The sequence below is a fragment of the Denticeps clupeoides genome, chromosome 16 (genome assembly GCF_900700375.1).
Source record: "Denticeps clupeoides chromosome 16, fDenClu1.1, whole genome shotgun sequence".
Lineage (NCBI taxonomy): Eukaryota > Metazoa > Chordata > Actinopteri > Clupeiformes > Denticipitidae > Denticeps > Denticeps clupeoides.
Genome location: NC_041722.1, coordinates 11,966,023 through 11,990,561, shown reverse-complemented (window position 1 = coordinate 11,990,561; position 24,539 = coordinate 11,966,023). Strand labels below are relative to the sequence as shown.

Below are 24,539 nucleotides of genomic sequence, written 5' to 3'. Positions count from 1 at the left end.
GATGATGAAACCTGGGTGGAATGTTCCCGCACTTGTTAAGGGTCTTAGAGGATTTTACCCCCCAAAGACATTTTTTCCCCCAAATGCGGCAGGTCTGCACCAGCTTGTCCTTGAATGCACTTTCCCTGACATTCATTCATTTATTATAAAATCATGCAAACTCACTGAACTCATACATGAGTCTAAACAAAACTGACCTTTCATTTTGAAATTGTACTAATTGTACAGTTGAAATGTACTAAATTGTAAAAGTCCAGACCAGACTTATAATTAAATATTTTATTTATATGTGGAATTATTTCATTAATGAATCTTGTTATGTAATGCTTTACAAATCATGCTCTCTGTGTTGATTTTTTGTGTGTCTGTACCCTAACCACCACCTGCTCTCTCTGTCCCTCCCTCCATCATTGCCTCTCGATGTGCTCCAGATGGAGCGTCTGCAGGTGGAGAATGCAGCGGAGTGGGGTCGACGGGAGCGTCTGGAGACGGAGAAGCTGGCGCTAGAGAGAGACAACAAGAAGCTGCGCGCGCAGATGGAAGACCTGGAGGAGCAGTTGGCACGGAAACGCAAACAGGCTGCCAGTGCCCTGGACACGGACCTCAAGAGCATCCAGTGCGAGCTGTTTGAGAAGAATAAGGTAAGATGGCATCCCTTCAGCCATTAAGACTTCCCAACTCTGCATATGTGCCACATGTAGATCACTTGGCCTGTTGTTGTCTTGAATCTCAGCTTGCAATTTTATTGAAAGTATACAGTATTGCTAAACAGCTGCATTGGATCTTTAATAAAGGGGAAAGAGGGTTCTCCGGAGGACAAGGCTTAGAAGAAGAATGTAGACCTATGAATGGAGAGTCATGTCACTATTAGTGTAAGTCTGATGTAATTGTGTACATAGGAAGACAGTACACACTGTATGCAAGACTGTACACAGGGGCAGTGGTGACCTATTGGGTAAGGAAATGGACACCAAGGTGCCACTGAGGAGAAACTGAGCAAAGCACAGGTCCCCACACACTGCTCCCCTTCATGGCTGCCCACTGCTCACCAAGGGTGATGGTTAAAAGCAGAGGACACATTTTGTTTCACAATGACAATCACTTCACTTTCTGATTGAGGTCCCAACCTAATTCCTAATGGTCCTTCTCAGAGGCAGCAAGTGCAACCCTTTAGTTTTAAATACCATTTTGCATGCTAATATATAAAAAGCATGAAAAAATTATTTGGTGGGAGAGAGCAGTGACGATTGGAGGAGCAAATGAAAGCATAAAAATATTACATTCCAATTTTAGGACTTGCTCACAGAGTTTTAAAGTCTGGGTTAATGCAAAGGGCATATAAACACACATGTGTTATCAGCCCTCTGTTAGTTTAGGAGTGAGGCCGTGTGTCCTTGCGACTCGCTTTGTGCAGCACAAACACTGCTATATCTCTCCAGGCCACTGCTGTGTTTATTAGCTGCATAATTTATGCCAGCTTTCATATATATTTTTACTGGGGCATCCCTCTGTGTTGTGTTTATGCTAATACAACAGTTATAAGCTGCGTTAGGGACTAATGCAATAATAAAGCCCCCCTCGCTGCACTGAACAGCTGTCAGTCATCCAGAGCCTGTGAGCAGAGTAACTTGCTGTAAATTCTTTGTACCCGTAGTTTGTGCTTAATAATGTTAGACGCAGCAGGATTAGAGAGCACTTACAGTACAGGCCAGAACTTTCACACCTTCTCATTCAATGTGTTTTCTTTATTTCATGACCATAGATTCTCACTGAAGGTATCAAAACTATGAACATGTGCACTTACCAAAAAAGGTGAAATAATAACTGAAAACATGTTTTATATTCTAGTTTCTTCAAAATAGCCGCCCTTTGCTCTGATTACTGCTTTGCACACTCTTCGCATTCTCTCGATGAGCTTCAAGAGGTCGTCACCTGAAATGCTTTTCCAACAGTCTTGAAGGAGTTCCCAAACCATCTCGATTGGGTTCAGGTCCGGTGACTGTGGAGGCCAGGTCTCCACATTTGTGTGGTGTACATAACTCCACATGTGTTCATTCATAGTTTTGATGCCTTCAGTGAGGATCTACCAATGTAAATGGTCATGAAAATAAAGAAAACACATTGAAAGAGAAGGTGTGTCCAAACTTTTGGCCTGTACTGTATATATACACAATTACTTTGTCATTGATGTTTCCTGTCAGGTGTCTCCCTTTCTTGCTTTCTTTTTCTCCATAACCTCTGTAGAGGACAGGTGTCAGTGTATGAGTGTGCGTTTCTATATGCCAGTGCATACTATCATATGTTAGGGTGTGTAGGGGGAATAAAAACACTTAATGCCAGATCTTTACGAGCGCTATTACAGCAGGCGGAGATTTATGGAGTAGGCCTGAATCTCTCCCGACCACAGTTCTGCAAATCACTCACTTGTCTCAGAGAGAAAAGGAAAGAGTAAAGGGGGATGAGAGAGAGAGAGAGAGAGTCCAGACACATATAAGAGTAAGTGAGAAAAAATGAGGGAGAAAAAGGTCCGAGGAGTAAGTAGTGTTGAAAGGAGAGGACAGAAAATATGACCACCGGTGTCTGCATTTGTCTTCTGTGTGTGTGTGTGTGTGTGTGTGTGTGTGTGTGTGTATGTGTGTGTGTGTGTGGGGTGAGATTCTGACTGAGAGTGTTACTGATATCCAGAGAAACACAGGGAGATTGATGGCACTCTCTGGGCGCTGTTGAGGCGAGCGGATCGATGTGGACAGAAGCTCAGGAACACAGCAAGCAATGAAGATACCCGTGCACGCACGCACGCACACACACACACACACACACACACACAGACAGTGTAAAATGTGATTGATACCAAAATCATATCCCAACCCCACTGGCACTCCCTCCTCTCTTTTGGTTGCTTTTCTCCTGTTTTCTCTCCTGCAGCCAGCACAGAGATTGATGTTCTCTGTCACCCTACAGTTAGCCAGCACAAGCAGAAGATTGGGAGTCACACTGGGTCTGGGTGTGTCTGTGTGTGAGAGAGAATTTCTCTTCTTGTCTTATCTAAAATACTCATTTGATGATCGTACGTGGCTCCTACCTATACACATTTATTTTCCAGCATTTGTACCTGAATTGTCTCTTTGTACTTTGAAATGGACAGAAAATGAATTGTAATTAAATGCTCTAAATGTATCACCACTGTCCAAGAAACTCTGAACTCTGATGTGTTAAAGCTTCTAAATCATGTTGCAACTTGATCCATCACCTAAACTAGGCATGTATTAGAAGCAAAGAGACATTAAGATGAAGGCTGTGGATATAAATCTGAGATTCCTCACGTGATCCTGTAGCCCAGATGGTCTGATGGTGGTGTTTTTGTTCCAGAAACCAAGCTCTTACCGTTGTGGCAGGCATTTACCTGGCTCTCAGTATCTGGCACTCATCTAGCCTGCGGCTACAGACCTACAGAGAGCAGAGACTTGTGCAGCACACAATCTCGTCTGGGATGTGGAGAAACTTGTTCTCCCAGCATCCGCATTCACGCCGCACCACTCGCCTGCTAACTTTCCACAGCAGGCGATCGAATCGCTTGACAGAGTCGGCCTTCCCCTGCCTGTGTTTGAGAGAGGGTTCATTCGGGCCTTGTAGAGTGATGGGTGTGTTTTTGTCCGCGGTTGGAGTGCTGGAGTGCTATGGGGTTTCAGTGCAGATCTCTTCATCAGAAGGTCTCAGTCCCTTTGAACTGCAGGCTGAGTTTTTTTTTCACCTCTGCATTAAAGGAGAAGCCGGTCTGTGAAGGTCGGCCTTCGTTTCTTGCTTTCTTTCACCATCCCTGCCCGTGACTTTACTGTCCAACTGGGTCCTGAACGTCTGACCCTAACAACATTCATCTGCCCCTCTGCCAACTCACACTGTACCCTTACACACACACACACACACACACACACACATGCACAGCCTTTGCACACACATCCATGCACATTTGTTCAATGAGGCGAGAGGGTGTGGTCACCAATCACAAAGATTTATGGGTTTAAATGCGGGTCTCATCTGTGGGGCCTGACTGCTGGAGGCTTTTGACAAGAGAAGCAGCAGCCTGCCACCAGTTGTTCAGGTGGTGCCGTCCCCTGCGGTGTGTGTGTGTGTGTGTGTGTTTGCATTGTGCTCTTTGTGTGTATATATTTGGCATGGTGTGTGATGTAGTGTGTGGTGAGAGATGGTGTGAGAGATGCCCTCTGTCTATACCAAGTGCGTTTCTGCATGTGTTTCTGTGTGTGTGTGGCATGCTGTGTGTGGGGGTGTGTGTTTCTGTACTCTCTCAGCATGCTGCTGGAGCGTCTGGGCAGAGGCCCAGTGTAAATGGATTGTCTTGCCTCTCAAATGCAGGGCGGCTCTTCCAGGACTTTCTCATTTACTGCCTGCTGTTTTCCCCCCAAGGATACTCCTTTTCTCATATTGGGGTCTTCTCTTGTTTCCCTCTCTTTCCTTGCCCTTTATTTCCATGCACATTTATAATATATTTATAATGTTTGCTATGAAAAATGCAAAACCAATTATGGCCTCTTTCTAAGGTCTGTGTGTGCAAGTGTTTGCACGCCTAGTGCTTACTTCAGCACACATATGCAGTGCTGTTTGCAATATGAATATGAACCATCATTTTTAATTCTCTCAGCCAAGGCAGCAGTCAGATATCTGCTTTACCTCTGTGTGTGTGTGTGTGTGTGTGTGTGTGTGTGTGTGTGACTCGAACACATTTTAATATCATTTAGCGGGTGACCTTGGTTTGGTCTTGGGTGGCAGGCCTGCCGTCAGCTCATCACTCACTCACTCAGACTGGATCTCTGCTGATCTCAGGTCAGTCTGCAGGGCCCTGTTGGCAGCAGGCGGGGGCGCTGCAAATGATTCCATTAGCACTCCCTGAAATGGCTTATTTATGAGCCTGTGTGCTAATTCCCCAGTTAGTCAGGAGTGACACCTTGCCATTAGAGCTGATCTGAAGTCACCGACATGAACACACTTTTGTGTGTGTAGCGTGTGTGTGTTTGCGTGCGCTGAGAGCTGCATTGAGTATTAGGTGAGTGATAGGGCCTAGGTGAGCATAAAGTGGTGTAGAGGATGAAATATTGTGAGTGATTGCATGGTGTAAGGTCACACAGAGAGTTGCAGAGAGCATATACGCTACACACACACACACACACACACACACACACACCTCATACATTACAACTGGCCGGGACAGATTTATGCTGTGTGTGTTATCACTGCTTTCACCATAATACTTCTTTACACTTTTTAATATGTGCCTGTGCACAAGTGTCTCAAGAACATGTGAATATGTGGCAGAGGTGAAAAATGGGAAAAATAAAGTTGAAGAGATTTCAAGTAAAGCAGATCTGTAAGACTGGACCAGAAGTGGGAGGTGCTGGAGGACAGGAGAGGTGAGGTGAACTGAAGGTTACTGGATCGCGGGAATGATTTCTGGGGATCGAGAGAGAGAGATAAGAAGGATATGAGATGTGGCACAGAAATGATGAGGGAGAGAAAAGGGGAGAAGAGATGGTGTGATGGTGTTAATCATAGTGATAGAGATGGGCTGCAGGGGGATATGGAGGAATAGAGAGAGAGAGAGAGAGAGAGAGAGAGAGAGATGAGACTGAGAAGGCTATTACCCACAAAAAGAAAATGAACCAGAGAGAAAGAGAGGGAGGAGAATGGTTTGAGATGAGGATATGACAGGAATATAGAGCAGTAAAGAGATGGTTGGACAGTAGACAAGTGTGACTCTGTGGGCTGAAAACTCATCCTGCAGCTGGATGAGACAGATCTGGGAAATTCTGTGAGGTTGAAGTTGGGGTGCTACCAGAACATAAGCTGTGAGGGAAACCCTCTCCTCATTCTGTAGATTAAATGATTAATTATTAATGTTTTCATATTTCATGTTTTCTTTGTTCCATAGAAGGGTTATAGATGGTTATGATGCAGTTGAATTCAAAATTATATATTTTTTTCCAAAGAATGCAGCATGTACTGAAGCAAGCACTAGTTTGATGAAGGTGCATGTAGTGATGTACTATTTGATAGATTTATGAGTCGAATCAAGAATTGATTTTGAATCAAAAGTTAGCCCAAGCATATTTTATGAATCTGAAAAGTATGTGAGTGAACACATACAAGGAATTTTATATTCATTAATACAAACAGTGGGGAGAGGACACATCCTTGAGGGGCACCAATACTGAGGGGCCATGTTGCAGAAGTGGTCTCCTCCAGCCTTGTTTGCTGCTTCCACTCTGTGAGGAAGAGCTGGGAGTGTTTGGAGGAGATGCTATTAGGCACAATGGTGTTAAATGCTGAATTATGCTGAAGTAAAGCTGAAGTCCACAAACAGGGTCCTGGCATATATTTGAATATTTTAAGTGAACCACACTTTATGCAGTGAACCTCCTGGTTCATGTCATCCCAAAAGTGCTCTTTTAGATTGAGACCTACAGCATGGAACATAAAGGCACACTTGGTAAATGTTGTCCCCAAAAATGCTGCAAGAGTCAGACATTCTGCTATTAAATGCCCATTTAAGCTCATGAAATTAATGGTTTCTATGAAAACCTTGACATTAATAACATATAATTAACTATTGATTAAAAAGACATTGCATGCTCTTATTACACATGCATTTTGAGGCCATATATATGCAGACTGGTGCCTGTGTTCATTGTGAGTGGGGTTTTGTGGAGCTCGGACTGGGCTCCATATCTCTGAATCTTCCATCATCTTCCTGGGTCCTTATCCCCAAACGCCCTGACTCCTCCCTCAGCCCACTGCTGTGATGGACTTTCTGTAATCCTCACCAACTGTCCTCCATCATTATTTACCCACTGCTGCCATTCGCAAGTGGTCCATAAGTGTGTCTGCACATGCGTGTATATACTGCATAGTGAGTGTGTGATAGTGGAATTCATTGTTTGAGAAACTCTCCCTCTGTGTGTGTGTGCATGTGTGTGTGTGTGTGTGTGTGTGTGTGTCACTCAGTCTGTGCAGTGTGCATAATGAAGCAGAATTTTGAAAGCCAGTCAAGGAGAAACATTTAACGGTCAACCGTGCATGACTCTTGCCAAACCCACCTACTCTTTATTTATTTACACTTTGTGTGTGTGTGTGTGTGTGTGTTTGTGTGTGTGCATGCACATAGGTAGATAGGGAGTGTGCATTCATATATACAAAAATAAGTGGCTAATGAATGAATGTAATTAATGTATGGGAATAATTTGTTGTCTTTCTGCAGGGTAATTATGCAAACAAATGCTGAAACAATTTGAATATAAATTGAATATATTTACCCCAAATCTGCCCCGTTCCATATGAGAACACATAACATTTATGTAACTTAACTAGACCCAGACAGTAATGAGAGGCCAGTCAGACCTCGTTTGCTTATTTCATTTGACAGCCTACAAAGTTGGATGTAACGTTTCATTATCAGTACTAACTCTAGATTTTTGCGTATGTTTGTGTGTGTGCTTTAGAGAGAGAGAGAGAGAGAGAGAGAGAGAGAGAGAGAGAGAGAGAAACAGAAACAGTGAGTGCATGATTTGTGAGTGCAAGAGTCAAGTTTAGGGTTAGGGTAAGGCAGCGAAAAGCCTGGTTACATAGATATAGTTAAATATCTATTATATATTTACTTACTTACATATTTATTTCCATTATATATATATATTTTCAGTCAGTCATTCTCTGTGCCAAATGACCACTTCTCACCTTCTGTTCTGAATGCTGGAGTGATTTTGGGTCCCATCATGGATCATTCATCAGTCTTGCTGTTTTATTCATGCAGGAGCTCTTGTGCAGCTCTCACATCCCTCTCAACGCCTTTATCACACACACTCGCGCAGATGACACTCAGCCCTGAATTACCTTGGGATGAAATTTTAAACCCAAAGTAAAGAGCCGTGTTACATTCTCACGTGTCGGAATGAGTTCCTCCCTCGGTTTTTCAGATGCAGTGTGATTGCGCTTCATTTAGATGACTTCATTCACTGCAATTTTTCCCTCTCTGGTCTGTACTCTGCTGTACTATTAATGCTCCAGCATGCTCCCTTTGTTCCTTTCCCCTGTTCTTAGTCACCCTTGAAATAATATAGTGTTCTTTAACTAGAGATGGGCTACAAAATATTGTTATCATTAGATAACCTTTCATTCAACCATTTAATCAACATTTCTTTTGAAATATTTATTTGCAGAATGTGCACCAAAATTCTAAATATAAATTATTCTAGTGTTAGTGATCATTATAACATCAACATATAGCATAACCGTATACCAGCCATTATCATAACATTATCTGGGCAATTCCGCTGAAAGTGGACACCCATAAGGCCAGTGAAATACCAGGACTTTGTATGATGTGAGTGATTATATGAAATTTTAGTCCCTCCAGGATTCCAAGATTTTATTTTGTGATTTTTAAAATCAAAATGACTTTTGACTTTGGACTTTTTTTGTCCTCCCACAGGGATCTAAATAGGTTAGGACCACCCCTGGTCATCTCCATTCGTGCACTGCACTTCATAGCGTGCAGTGACCAGTGGATTACTGACAGATTGAAGGCATGTTTAATTTGTAGACATTTAGAACTTTTTTACTGCACAGTACTAATTATTATTATTATTGCATTCATTATTACTATTAAATACTCATCATATTAGGTCTGTACCACCTGCTGTTTTAGTTTTGATTACAGATGCAATAATTTACATCATATGTTTTATAGGGACGTATCCATCCCTAGATTTCTAAATGATGTCCTTAAAGGTCCCCTACCATGAAAATGTCACTTTGTGAGATTTTTTAACATTAATAGTAGCTCCCGTAGCCTGTCTGTGGTCCTGCAGTAGCTAGAAATGGCGATAGGTGAAAAGAGTGCTTTGGTCATTCTGCTTCGCTTTTCAGAGAGTGGCAGCTCCGATGGTCAGATCTGAATTTTCTCCCGTTATGTAAGGGGAAAGGATACTTCCCCTTTGTCATGCTTTGTCCGCCCAGTTACACCCGTCACTGCTTGAAAACCTACAAAGCATTGCTGCTGCGCCGACACAACTTCCTGGTTGTGCCAAACATTGTTGTTGGTGAATTGTGTTGATGAAGTCATTTCTCCGAATGCCTGCTCACTTCTATAGACAGCTCTCCTCCTTGCCCTGCCACACTACTCCTCATTATCATTTAAAGTGACACACCAAAACAGTGCATCCTGGGGAAATCTCACTGTGTGATTGGCTAAAAATGCACGTGATTCTGCACCATGGTTCAATTTCGGAAAGAGAATTCAGATAAATTAAATTAGTGGACAACTAAGACCTACATAAAAGCAAAAATTTCATAATTGGGGATCTTTAAGGAGCTGATTCAGAAGTTACATCTGTGTACACACACACACACACACACACACACAAAATGCTGGCTAACGTACGTTGTATGTGAAGTAGGGCAGAGAACTGCTCTCTTCTTCTCATTGATTGTTACAGCAGAATCAAATAATGTCCTCGATTCATATGACCTAGAAACCAAGAGTTTACCAACATCTCCCTCAAAGTGAGCTGTGTATGTGGGATGTTTGGCTACTCCAGATTTCACACAATCTCTCCACTTGATTATACTCTTGCATTATTAACATGCTCTGCATTATTTCTTCTCTCCCCTCCCCCCACTTTTACTGTTCCCGTTGACCCCCAACTCCTCCCTCTTTGTTGTGACAGCATCTCACATTTGTCTGTGGTTCCTTCTCCTGCATCCAACCACTGTTGTGACAGACCCATCCCATTTTACAAAATCACCATCATTGCGATTTACAGTCACCAACAGCATGGCGTCATATGTTTGATTTATGACAGTGTATTATTATGCGCTGATAAAAGGGGCCGAGGTTTCATGGCATGTGGGTTGAGAGGTTGAAGATCTTCATGGAAGCTTTGAATAATAGTTGGCCACAGGATTGCTCTGAAGGACCAGACAGACTTTTGCTTGTGCCGGCACATCAATAATTCATGGAAGGGAGTACTTAAGATGGAGCGCCAGCTCCAAGCAGTTCATCAACTTGGCTGTAAAACTCCGCCCACTCTCTTGCATCGTTTCAGCTTTTGTGTTTTGTTTGGATGTTGCTGGTTTTTTTATCACAGTGCTTATATCCAAAATCTATGTTTTCCTAATAGAAACAAAGAATAATCTTGATTAGTATGGTACTGGGAAGAGATTAGTTCAGAACAATGTCATGCACAGGTCTGGAGTTGATAGGACGTAAGGTCATGTTCACAGACTTGGTGTGACATGGTCAGTGATTAAGAGCTGAAAGATAATTGGAAAAGTTGATCTCAGATTGGATTTGGGAGGCAGACTGTAAAGCTCTCCACTATGATTGATCACATAAGTTTAAAATTAACGTGCTAAACCCTGTGTAGCCTTAGCAATTCTGAGAATCTTTTGATGCAAACAATTTAAAAAGAGCTGGGTGTTCAGACCGGGAAAGAAGGACCAACGTAAGTGGATCAGCACAAAAGCACCTGAATCCTCCGAGGCTGATTTAAACATACTGCTCTTTGTTTTCCTGCCTGGGGATTTGGTTTGACCTTGGCGCATCTTCATATTGTTTCCTTTTTTTCACCTCACTTTAATTTCCTCCCTCTGTGGTGGAGATGACACACCACTGCGTTACCGCTTGTGCGCACCTTATTCTCCAAAACCACCTCAAGTTGTGTTTTTGATAAAAGACAGACTTTATCGGCTTTTTTCCCCCTGTACACTGCTCACACCTGTGACCTTCAGACCCCCCAGAAGGTAATAATGCTCAGTATCTTGCCGATGACCCAGGGTCTTCCTAATGGGCTGTTTATCCAGGGCTATGCAAGATGTTAAGGAGAGAGGCTGTGGTTTATGTTCACATGAGTCACAGCCTCCTGTTCTCATCTTTCCGACGGGCACTTTTACTTATTTATTTATTTCACACTGAGAATGTTTCGGTGTTCCTTACAGTGGTATCTCAATTCAAAATTATTAATGCTATTAACATGCAAGACAACAACTAAGGTTAAAAAAAATAAGCATACATAAAGTAGTATAAATGTGTGTGTTGCCAGGAGCTGGCAGACCTGCGTCATGTGCACTCTAAGCTGAAGAAGCAGTACCAGGATAAGATGGCAGAGCTGGCACACGCCAACCGGAGGGTGGAGCAGCATGAGGCTGAAGTGAAGAAGCTGCGCCTGCGGGTGGAGGAGCTGAAAAAAGAGCTGGGACAAGCAGAGGATGAGGTAAATGCATGCACAGTCACACACAAACTTACTTTTTCTCATGACCTGTGCAATTCACTGCTTGTCCTTTTTGGACCACTTTTTGGACCACTTTTGGACCTAAAAAAATTGCCATTTTGGAAACTCTTTGTCAAACACACACACTGGCTGTTGACTTGCTGTCTAATATGTTTGTCCCATGACAACATCTGGGCCAGAAAGGGTTTTTATGTTTTAATGTTGTGGCTGGTCTTTGTATATTACTTCAGTTATTGAACCCTTTCCTGTGAATGAACACAGAGGCTGACATACCCCCATATACACCAATGTGTATTAGCAAGCATCATACATTTTATAAATGAAAAATCAGCTCATTGTATGTATTATGTATTGTTTGTGTTATTTTACTCTATTGATTGGTAAGATGTTTTAGCTCATATCATATTGATCGTAAAGTGTGTATCTGTGTGTGTGTGTTGTAGCTGGATGAAGCTCATAATCAAACTCGAAAGCTTCAGCGCTCTCTTGATGAGCAGGTGGAGCAGACGGAGAATCTCCAGGTCCAGCTGGAACACCTGCAGTCCAGGTACGGTGACCAAACACACACACAAGTTACTTATCAAAGCTGAACAAGGCGCTTTCTGACATTTGCACTGCTTGTTTTCTGTCCTGTAATAAGTGATTATAAATGCTGGGTTGCTGTAATCTCTCTTTCGCTGCCTCTCCCTCATTTTCCTCTCTGTCTCTCCCCTGCCTGAATGCTCAGCTCAGCTCTTCTCCTCAGCCCCCACCCCCCCCCCTGCCCACACCCCTCTTTTCCACCCCTCTCTCTTTCCTACACCTCTCTGTCTCTTTCTCCCTGCCTTATCATTCTGCTTACGTCCTGCACCGTACCCTCCCCCACAGCCAATCGTGGGGCTGCAGAGCTGTGGGTTACCTTAGTAACAGAGCGAGAGTTCTGGGACCCCACAGTCGAAGTGAGGAGTGACAGGCGTGTCGGCATGGAAACGCCTTTTGTAGCCCATTGATAGGGAGGCTGCCGGCACAGAGGCGGGCACGGCTCATTGTTTGACTGCTGACCTGCGCGTGCTGTCGAGCCGCCAGGTTATCGTAGCATGGAGCCAGTGCAGCCTTGTGTGTATCGGGTTATCACGCTACAACCGAACATAGCCAGTCAGGACCACCGCCTCAGTCACCTGCTCCAAAACAGACACAAACACAACAACGCTAAAGCAACAGAGACAGTGTGTGCATGTAGGAGGTGAAAGAAGAAGGCCTTTGATTCCAGGAGTGTGAGACGCCATCCCTCCAGAGCCCTTCTGTTGTGAACCCATCCCACCGGGCTGCAGGAGTCAAAGCCAGCTGAGGTGTCTCGGGTTTGGGGTTGTCAAGGGGACCAAGGAAGGGAGGAGCTGTCGCCATGGCGAAGGATGGTGCATAGAGTTAGTCCACTGTTGTCATGGTGATGAAGGGTGATAGGACTGTAGTGCCTTGTAAAAGGAAAATGGAGGCTAGTCTAGGTTGGGTGGTGGTGGTCGGTTGGAGCCACATCAGCAGTTTTATCGATTTTACCTCCATCCTTGCTGTACATTTTTAAACCATTATTTTGCTTGTCTTTTTTTTAATTTTTTTTTTTATTAAACAAAGACCACATTGTAGATTAGAGGTATATCATAATCATCAGCATGAAACTACAAGAACTGCCTAACACTGCAACTCTCCATAGACCGTAGAAAAATGTTTCATCAGCATATAAAAACCCGGTGTGTCACAAGTCGTCAATAAAAGACTCCCCAGTCTTCATTCTCCCCTACAGAGATGCCACAAGGTCCGATGAAAAGAGCAGAGAGCGGGAGGGAGAGGGGTCATCCCTGTCTTGTATATTGATGGAGTTCAAATGGTGGAGAAGTAATCCTGTTAGTATTAACTGCTGCCTCTGGCTTTGAATATACTGATTTAATTATAGTCCTAAAGGTGTCCCTAACGCAGAATGCACATCCACTCTGTCTTCAGCCGTCTTCATTGAGACCTATTCTCTTGGTTGTGCAACTTGTTCCATAGAGGGACTGTGTGGAATTATTCTTTGGTCAGATGATTTTTTGCTTGACAGACCAGAGTCCTTCAGGGCAAATACATGTGTGCCTGTAATTTACCAGATCAGTTTCCATAAAGTTTCCAAAAAAACTATATTCTGACACCTTTGGTAAAATAGCTATTGATTTCTCTAGTAGGTTGCTGTGATCAATTTTTGGGGGGGAAAACATATGGAAGATTGACTTTGAAGCGTGTGCAGCTCTTTTAAAAGTCTTGAAGAGCAAGTGCTGACACATCTGGAAGGTGTTCCGAGCTGGGCTATTAAAGCTACAGTAATCAGAATCATCAGTAGGTAGGTATGTGGGTGCTTTAGTCCTTTAAATGTGCCAAAGTGAAAGATTGGCAAGGCCGCCTCATTCAGCATTTATCTGAGATTCCTGCTTCCCTCATCCATTCTCAGTCCATCTCTTTCATTATGAAGCAGTGACCAGCCGGGCACCACTGGGGGAGACTAATGCACAATTCTCACAAAGCTTCTGTTTTATATATGAGCCTAATGCCAGTGCTCGTTAGCAGCCAATCTGTGAGAATTCCGACCGCTCTCGCTGCACCAGAGGGAAATCTTCCAAAAAAATCACCCCGGCTTACCGTATTTAAACATCCAAGCTGCTCTGAGGATCCTTTTTGATATTTTGTGAAAGTGAACAGTTGCGGAATTTTGTCCAGAGGATCTTTTCTCTGTTTGAAGTGAAACGTGTTCATGTTGATGTTTTTGCTCTGCCCATGTCTGCATTGTCTGTCAGACTTTACTATCGCTGCTCTTTCCATTAATTGCTTGGAATTAGAGGTAGAGACTTTATTTAACTGCAGCCATTGTTTTCTTGAAAGCATCACTTAGCTCTTTAACAATCCCTAGTTTATCCTCTCATCAAGCCTGACCCAATTTGCTCCATTAGATCTTTTGGGGCCTCTTACAGTTACAATAGACTCCAGTAATGTGATGGTTCTGAAGTTTCTGCTTGTTCATGAGAGTAAATGGCTTGTTTTAAATTTGTTGGTGTAAATGATCTGAAATGGATCATGGGGTGTATTTTAAGCATTGCATATTGGTCTAACATTGGCTTAGACAAGGACGTTCTTGAGGTGATGCTAGTAATATTAATGTTATTAGCAGTCATTAAACATAATGCGTAAATACAGTAATTTTGAAATACCTATCTCACCTCACCTTTAACCCATGGATGCAAAATTAATCCTAGCCAGATACAGTCTCTACATAAAGATCATTCTCATCTGACCTTTAGTCTCAAAATTAACTCTTAGAATATATATTTTGGAAAATACACTGTGGTGTCGGTTTACTCCACCTATCTCAGTGGGGATCATGGGGATGCAGTGGGGATCTGTTCCATCAGATGGAGGACAACTCAATTAATAAAATTCCACCATCAGATGAAAATGATTATCAATAAAATACTTGTTATGTAGTCTTCTCTACCTTTAGTCTCACTCTTCTCTTTCTTCCTCACTCCTCGACACTCACTCTCAGCATATATCACACTTCCAAGTGAAGTGCGGATCCTCCGGCGTGCCCTCCATCTCGCTCTCTCACTTGTGTTCCCACGGCCTCTCACCGGTTCCCCCTCTGACGGCTCTAAGTGGTGAGGTGGATGATGGCGTGAGGAGGACTCTTTATGGCCTCCCCCACAGCGCCTGATCATAAACTTGCTACCTCAGCCCGGGCCTGCGGCTGTAACTCTCATCTCTTCACCTCAGACACTCCTACACATCCTGGACCTACACAATGTATGCACTCCTCTTACACACAAGGCCCAACCTGTGTCCTTAATAATCACTGGGGAATGAAAATGACGTGTGAAATCTTTCAGATAAAGATTTCAAAGCAGACTGGGGTTTCAAGATGTGCCGTCCCAGCTCTTTTGAAGAAGCTCAAAGAAACACGAAATGTGGAGGATTGGAGACACAGTGGCCGGCCAAGGAAATTTCAGCAGATGAAAAACACATCAAGCTTATTTCCCTTCAAAATTGGGAGCTGGTCAGTAGTGTGTCCTCTGCATTTAACCCTTCAGCCTATGTGAGCCCGAGTTTGGCGGTTTGTTCATCGAAGGCCTGGAGAGTGGTGCGGTAATGAGCCTGGAGATGGTTCCTTGCTAGCTTGGAGTCACAATTGTTATGGATTAATGGTATCCCAACTGCTGAGAAGCACACCGCCTAAAACATTTGCACAGTTCTATATATGTACTGTTGCACGAAGCATTCTGTCTGACCACCATACATTATCACCTCTACACCAGAGTGTAAGATGAGCATCGCTGAAGTGCTGCGGCAGCGTTGTTTGAGAGGAAAGTGATGACCCGGTGTTCCCTCAGGTGTTTCTGGGTCAGTAATGGCCCCGGTGGTTTTTTTTTTTTCTCTTTCTTTTTAATCTCTCCTCTACTCCATCTCAGTCTGTCCCTCTGGACAATTAACAGCCTAAATGCCATGATGTGCTGCAGGGGCTGACAGCTTTTTAGACTACCAGATTCCCACAGCGCTGGTTAATGTATTTGACACGTGTGTGTGTGTGTGTGTTCGTGTTTATCTAAAAGTTGGCTATGTACTGGCATTTGAGAAATATGTGGGTGATTTTGAATGCTGCAGAAGCGATAAACTCATCATCGTAAGGAACGTTTGAACTTTAAATTGTTAAGCGTTCTTACCTGGTCCCCAACACAGGTCTTCAGGGATGAATATTATCCACCAATGCCAAAAAGCCTGCCAGTCATGCAGATACACAGTGAAAATTATAGATGGCCGTGGTGATCCGTGGGTTTGATTTCTGTCACAGCAGGGACATTAGATACTATTAAACCCACCCTCCATTCAGCCTGTCTTCTCTTATTTATGATCTCAGTAGTAAGCACAACCTGCTAAGTGTTTGGGCTCAATCTAAAAGCTTTTAGCCCTGTACCGGGCCGTCGCGGTCTTGTCTCTATTATGTGTAATTTAGGCTCCATTAACGGGATCCTCTTCCTGTCGGAGTGTCCCGTTCCACCGCAGGTGGGAGCGACACCCACTCGGCTTCATCTGGTGCCACCCTGGGCAGATGCAGCCAGATCCCTTCTTCCCTCGTTCGACTCCTTTACAGCTTGCTGGCTCGCTGCCATATGTAGGCGTTTTGTCGCAGCCACTGGCCTGTCGTAAACGAGTTCTAATTTATATTTTACCCTCAGTGTTCATTAACCTTCAGTACAGGTGCTGCGGATTTGTACAGGATGTCTTTAGAACTATTTACATGGCTTCTTCACCTAAGCGCTGATGTGAGCACGGCGCACCCGCTTCTCTTAATACATTCATTAAACCATGTGCAGTGTGAAGGGTGAGCCGTGGCCGGCTGGGGATTTATACCTTGTCGCTATGAGCAGTGCGAGCTGCCGAAGCATGAAAATGTAATTAGCCCTGGCTACAGTCTGTCTCTTTCGCTCTCTCTCTCTCTCTCACACACACACACACACACACACACACACTGGCTCTGCGTGGAGCACGCATTGCCGGATGCTGTGTGTCTGTACGGGTGGTGCTCGGTCCAGCCCCTGCTACTCCTCTCAGTCCGCAGTAAGATGTTGGTGTACGTCTGTCAGCAGCCAGGTAAAGGAAAGTGCTGTTTCTCCACTGGAGGCCGGGGCAAAGCGGCGGTGTATTGGATTTATTGAAAAAGCATCACCGCTGCAATAATAACATTAATATTGAATAACGGGAGTGATTGCATTGTCATTGGATGGGGGGAATTTAAGGAATGCCAGTGCTTTACAGTATGTGCTGTTCCTCACTAAGCTTACAAATAACCGTTCATAAATGAACATATTGCCCTGTGAATAGGATGACTTTCTTTCAAGAATTTTTTTATCTAAACACTAAATTACAAAATGTTTGCAATGTGAAACAACAACACTATTTAGATGTATTTAAATAAAAAATAAATTCCTAATTTTGTGATATGGCCTTTGTGCCAATCACAATATAACCTATGCCTAGTCATGGCCTTGCTATTCAGGCATAAGAGGTGGCAAGAACAAATTAAACTGCAGAATCAGATGATCAGTGTTTACCACGAATATCAAGCTGCACATATAATGTGAATATCACCTTGTTTTTTATCTGCATCCTGTAGGTCTCACCCTCGTGTAAAGTGACCCTGTTCATTTACAGTATATTGCGTGGCGGTCATGCCGTTTGTGAATGAATCAAGTCGGCGAACCCCCCGTTTTGGAGGCTCACTTCGTAAGTGCTGCTGTATAATTGATCAGCATTGTGAGTCATCGGCCGTCCGCCGGTCTCTTTCTCACTCCCTCCACCCATTTCTCTCTCCCTCCTTCCTTTCCCCTATAATGGAACCCCATTTACCTGGACAGCTTGCAAATGTATCCAGCAGGCATATCATTCTGCAGGTATTGTTTTGCCACTCGTTTGCCACAGAGATTAAGCTGTTTTGCCCTAATCAGGCGTGACAGTTCTAGACATGAGCTGCAGCGACGTGGGGGAAGAGAGAGAGAGAGAGAGAGAGAGAGAGAACGAGGGTGGAACTGTTGGTTTAAGGAATTAAATGTGCTGAGTTTTCTCTCGTGCCTGTTTGTCTTTGTCATTACTGCGGCGACAGCAGACAAAGTGGTAGGATTGTGGCTTGCGGACGAGCCAATGAATCATCAGCAAACAGAGATCTATTCCTCCAACCCAAACCCTAATATGTCTGAGATTATTTTTTTTTTTGTGAAAGTGACTCATTAGATTTAATCTGGGGAACACAGCTTAATCGATTCCACTTTTAAACGAGTTGTGGAACAATCTGTGGCAGTTGGAGGTCTCGGAGTGTAATCATAAAAGAAGCAGAAGTCATTGGTGGAGGGTCTGGAATCTGTTGGCCTTTTTTTGTGGTAACCATGGCAATGGGAGCAGGGAGCCTTTAGCACTGAGCTGCAGTTGACTTGATTGATTTGATCATACATTATTCATGGTTTGTTTTCCAACTTAATGATGGGAAATGTTCTTTTGTTTGCCCACTTACAGTCACCACACTCAGCAAAAGTGAAAATGTCAAAATCCGCCACCTCTCTCTCTTTCAGGCTGCGGCGACAGCAGAGCCCAGGCCTTTTCGGAAAGATGAGGTCAACTTCAGCGCGGTTTGGCTCCGAGAACCCAGACGGACCCCCAAGTGACCCAGACGAAGAAGAGGAGGAGCTGCAGATCCAGGTCCCCTGAGATCCCTGGAGCTGACTGACTGACTGACAGCGTTCTACATTTCAGATTAGCACAGTCACATCCACTGGTCCGAGAAAATGCTGGACTCGAGACAGGACCTGTGGATGACCCCCTTCCATGCCTTTCATGCATTCATGCCATCTCAAAGCACCCATCTGTTCTCGTGGCCACTGGTCAAGGCCTTGTAGAACACAGAGGGACCAGGTGGTGTCAGAAGGGCACATCCCGCCATTATCCTTCATCTCATCCATTTCCATGATGCCTTCAGCCGTCTGAAGTTTCCATCTTATTGATTGTAGCTTTCATCCAGCTTCAGTCTTATTCCCCTTCACCTTCTTTTTTTTCTTGTTTCATCACCTCTTTATCATGTCCCTTCAAGCCCGCACGCCTTTAAATGCTGGATATTTTTTGTGTTTTTGACACCACTGCCTGTCTGAGAGAACTACATTGTGACGTGTATGTGTACTACAGTATGTAATGATGCTTCCATGTAAATGTTCTCGAAGACCTTTGGTCTCCTTTTAAAGCTGAGTTTGCTGGGGTCCTGGTGTCCAGGTTTAAAACTCCACTCAGAAAGACATCTGACCAAGAAAGGAGTCCTGCTCACCCCAGAGGATCCTCAGACTGCACCAATCTTTTCCTAAAGCAATAAGACCTTCTCAGCCCTCTCACACACTGACTCACCTAGAATGGGGACCAAGTTCTTGTTATCGGTTGTATTGAATATTATTTATCTTGGTTTATACATAATTTGTTTATACTACAGTGTTTTTTCTATTTAGCACTATAAATGTTAAATGTATATATATATATGGACATCCTGACTGTGGGTGTATGTTTTTTCTGCATGGTATATTAATTGATAAGGAACAATTTTTTAAAAATTGTGTGTGTATAATTTTTGTTTCTCTTTCTTTCTCTCTGTCTGCACTTTTCATGTTTTTCTTTCATCTCTGCATCTTGCTTGTGCTTTCAGTTCTTTCCTGTAGTCATGGTTGAATGTGGTTCACCTCTCTTCCTTTGTTTTGGCCTTCCACTGCCTAAGCCGTAAGCAGTAAGACTGCAACTTCCTTCAGAAAAAACGGCCAAGCTGTTGCTCTGTCTCTCCATCTCTTTCTCCTGAATTATGTAGAGTGACCACCTTTTCACCTGCAGTTACGGCTAATGTGCCATATCGAACTGTAGCGCAGGCTATGCTAAAATAACTCTCCCACTTCACAAACATGTCTCCAATATCAGCGTCAGGCTGGATATGGCTGAGTTTGAATTTACCCAGGAACACAAACACCCACATGCAGTTTATGCATGCTGAGGGTGGCATAAAATTGGTCTTATTATATTTTTAGATCTCCTTGATAACTGCACTGAACATAATGTTACATCTACGTTATCGTAAGATCTACAACAGCAATAGAATGTGGCAGGCCAGGATGGGACAGATGTTTATTATTAAAAATAAAATCTCATTATCCTAAAGTTTTTAAAAATTGTGCACTTCATGCTTTGTGAACACATTAAATGAAAAGATTTTTGCACTGTAGCCTTGAGCAGGTTATATATCCAGCACATGAAGGAAATTGGTATTTACAAAAAAAAATACATTTGGCCTTTATTGAAAACATTTACCAAATATGTGGTCAAATATTTGTGTAAATCACTTTATTGAGCCTAATAAAGATCCAAAGTTGACATAATGTAAGAAAATAAGGAAAGTGAAGGTTGCATAGAATGAGAACAAGATCGGTTTTGCCAATATATCATCCATTTTTTTAATTTAACTGGTTTTGTTATAATGTTGAGAAAATCTGTTTAATCTTCATTCAGTCTTCATTCTTCATTGCTTTTTTTGTTGTGCATTAGATATGGAGAGTATATTGTGAAAATGTATGCAGTCTTGAATAGAACAGCACTCAGTTGCCTGTTTTTACTGAGCACAGCAACTTTTTGTTAACTTAACTCAGCACCTTAATGACAAAGGCCAGTGGTAACTCATCCTGAAACCCATCTCTGAGTGAACGGTTGCCTCAACAATTGACCCCTAATTATACATCTCCACTGCCATGGCTTTCATGGAGAGCAGCTGTAATGAGTGTTTTGTCATCTTAGCGCCCTGAATGCAAGACTAAACAACACATTTTGAAGAGAGTTATCGTCTACAGATGTTACAAATACAATATGGCATCAACAGAGCAAAGCTGTGTGCAAATTTTAATGCTTACGTAAAAAGGCACCTCTTATTGGACTCTCTTATAGCGATTTTTGTAAACTGCAAATGATCTATTCAACAAGACCAGTTTTCATAACCATTATGATCACAGTAACAATTTGTTAAACAGTTTGTTTACCATGTACAATGTGTGGGACAGGATGGTACCTACAGTAGGATAAAGGCTGAAGAAGCTGATTAATGAACTCTTGTAACAGACAAAATCATATAGATGACTGAGGGGATGTTGGTGTTGATTTAAAACCCTGAACATCTCAGATGGTCCCAGTGTGCTGTTACTGCATTAATAATGTGTGGTTAATGAATAATAAAGGGGATCTGATTCCTGAGGTGCTGAGGAATCACCTGATTCCTGAACTGTTAAGGGGTTAAGTAGATGATGAATATTTGTGACTACATTTGTCAATAACTTTCCATTACGTGCTTGACTGTATTTCCTCTTTGTTTCTTCTCTCTTTTTTCCTCTATATTTGAGGATGTGAGGTTGTTGTTGCTGCTTTATAAATGTCTCTCTGTCTCACTCTCTCTCTCTCTCTCTCTCTCTCTCTCTCTCTCACACTGTAGACCTGTGCTGCTCTCAGTGTCTGTAGCCCAGAACCCGGTTCATTATGTTCATTTAGTCCGTGGTGTAATCTTTCAGCCTTTCTCATTATACAGCTAATGGATTTGAGGCAGGAAAAGAGCAGATTAAATTGATCTAAGTATAATTATGCTGGAGGGAGGGACGGATGGACGTTTGCTTTAATCTGCATTTAGGTGTGGACGTACATACTTTGATTGTCTGTAAGTGTTTGCAACTGCTGTCTGTGACTGATGCCGGTAGGTGTGGATGCGTGAGTGTGTTCGCTGTGCTTCACCGCGAGGCAGCATGGTGTGCCATCCTGTCCTGTTGTGATGTCATCACAGCTGGAACTGCCCTCCTCAGGTTAGTGCCAGATGTTGACTACCGGAGGCGGAATTCACACACTGACACTCGTTCTTTCTCACGCTACATGTAAACACAAAGTCGCACATGTATCAAGAAGATGCACAAGTGTACGGGAGTGTGCTGCTTCGGGTTAGAATGCTCTAGATGAAAGGCACAGATTGTAATTACCATGGAAAAACTGTGGTATTTTTACTGTGGAAAAAAAACTACAGAGTGGTCGTTTAGGTTCCAGCTATTACTGTCTTTCATTCAGAAAGGGCACTATTTTCAAACCGGTGCTAAGGGCAGCGCTTCACGCTAAGCTTGGTGCTTTTTTTCTAGTGCAAGTAAAGCAAGAAATAACCACCAGTAGTAACTATCTACTCGTAAACTCTGGTGTGTAATTATTTGTTACCCACAATGTTTTTATTAGCCGAGTCTGAAATGGGGAGAGCCTCATCATTGACATCATTATGACTAATTATTTTGTCAATTCCAGCGAAAAATTCCCTCTGAGAGTGGAATGTCCTGTGAATCCATATCTACGCTTGATTCCTGTGGCATCGTCCCCTTTCTCAGTCAACGCATGATGGGCCTATTGAGGAAAAAATCCACGAGGAGAAAAAAAAATGGGGGAAGCGAGTGAGGGAGGAGGGGGACGGCACTCGCTTTGCCATCAAATTCAAGGGAGTCTGCCAGATCTTACATCTTGACGGACGTCCATGCGAGGGGAAAAAGGGGGAAGAAAGAGACAAGCACAATCGCTCCACTAGCAACAAAGGCCTCCCTTTCCCTCTCCTTCATAAAAGATGTAGCATTGCCTCTAATGCGCCCGTCATATATCAAAGTCCCTGTGCGTTTATCTAGACATCTTCTTGGCTCGCCTACCAGCACAGGCGTATCCGACAGCCCAGCGTCGCAGTGACTGAATCCTCCCAGTGCAGATTCAATCCCCACCCCCACCCCCCCAACTCTTTGTTTGCTCACCCAGAGAGTTATAGCGCGGCCTGTACGTATCAGTGTTTCACAGACACACTGTCAGATAATTCATTCTGCGAGGACGCACTCGCTGACGGGCTGATGGCAGCGTCCCATGATATGTGCTGCTGCTCCACAGGACGTTTTTGACCGCGGTATTTATAGTCAGACGGGCGAGTTATGCACTCCATACATTGCGAGAAAAACAGAATTGCTGCATTCCCCTTTGGATCCTAGTGTGGAGAGGATAAATGGGTTGTTTGTTTACACACATGTGTTCTGTGTTAGAGCGTGTAAGCAAGTGTGCTTCGAGGCCTGTGTTCCTGAATCCGTCTTACAGATGTGCAGCAACTACAATATTCCCCATCTGAGGCATGCGCAGCTGAAGCACATACAGTACTTTCCTTTTTGAGATGTATGCACACGCTATTTATGGCATAAAACACTTAAGCACGTCAGACTCTCAAGGTCCTCTCGTACATTTGGTTGGAGCCCTCACAAGGCTACCTGTAAGGAAATACATGGAGACAAAACTGAATGTTTTTCCATACGTCATGTCTTTTTCAAGCTACATCAATTCGTATGAATACGGTGACATATTTTTTAACAATAAATGACACAAAAGCAGGTAAAAAAATGTACAAGGCCATTAAATTGCAACTGACTGCAATAATAGAACTTGACATTGAAGAACATTTGTTCAATTCACTTTCATGACACTTTTATGACACTCATTTACAATGGTTGAGGTTTCATTATTTCTTGGACCTACTGGGTGCCCAACTAAATGATTCCCCCAAATCATCTGCTGAGCCAGCACTGTGTGGTAGACACTAGGGTTGGAACCTCCACCATTGGAGGCTCACTAAAAGAGAACCATTGCGCAAAGTAGCAGTCTTACCTTCTGGTAGTAGGGGGAAAAATCTGTGTAGCTTGTTCCATGTTGCAGATCACATTCCCTTCAACTGGGTATTAAACTGTACAGTTAAACAGTACAGTGCATGGCATGTGTGTTTGTGGGTTTTACAGGATCTCAGCTCTCCCAGGGAAAGGCCAGATAAAAGTATAGGTCCTGTCAGCTGTACAGCTGTTCACACTCAGGTGAGGCACACCCAGTACGCAACATCCCCAAACTCACCTTTCTGTCTGGTGCAGAGCAGCCACACCCCTGTGACCTTGCCCATTAGACAAGCTTATATTGCATCACCTGACCTCACTGGAGCCCGTGAATTGCAGCGTTTCAGCTGTGTCCTCCTCACTCATTTGCTCACTGTGGGTCTCAAAAGACAAAGTGTCTGATCACCATAGCGATAATAACAGGGCCTGTCACCTTAGGCCTTCCTACCCCATCATTATCCCCCCCTCCGAATGTCGGGCTGAGCCGTGGAACGTACGCCAGACCCTCATTATAATTTCTGAAGGGATTTGCTGGTAACTTAAACTCATGCACAGAATTCAGTGCTGCACTAACCTGTGATTACAAGATGGCCTTCCAGCTTGGGTGTACCAGATGACGGTTTTGTCTCAGGTCTATTCAGAAATTATAAGGTATACTTCTTGCTTATTACAATTCAAGTCACAAAAAAGCTGGTTTTGGTTGTGCATACTAGTGCATTTTTAATGTTCAAAATATAATATAGCATTTATAAATTCACCATTTTTAAATTCAAATTAATTTAATTATTAATAAGCACCTTTTCACATAACTGAGAGTAAAATTCTCTTCTGAAAAAATAAAAATTATGTGCAGTAATTTAATGCTCCAAAGACTGATGCAAACAAGGTCCTGTACCATGTATATCTTCTGGAGTTTTCTATACCAACAAGGGCTAGTTTGTTTGTTAGTGGTTGCTGGGAGAGCAGCCTCTTTTGGGTCACCTTT

At 43.3% G+C, this 24,539-nt stretch overlaps 1 protein-coding gene across 1 annotated transcript in view; it reads left to right on the top strand.

The window, feature by feature from the left end:
• ccdc102a (coiled-coil domain containing 102A) overlaps window positions 1-20,238 on the top strand; it is a 52,951-nt gene extending 32,713 nt beyond the window's left edge. Inside the window, exons 7-10 of the mRNA XM_028956619.1 lie at window positions 432-641; window positions 11,106-11,276; window positions 11,738-11,841; window positions 18,410-20,238. Of these exons, the coding sequence (XP_028812452.1) occupies window positions 432-641; window positions 11,106-11,276; window positions 11,738-11,841; window positions 18,410-18,545 (621 nt within the window). The 3' untranslated portion in view covers window positions 18,546-20,238. The remainder of the gene's footprint in view (window positions 1-431; window positions 642-11,105; window positions 11,277-11,737; window positions 11,842-18,409) is intronic.
• Window positions 20,239-24,539: the final 4,301 nt, after the last annotated feature.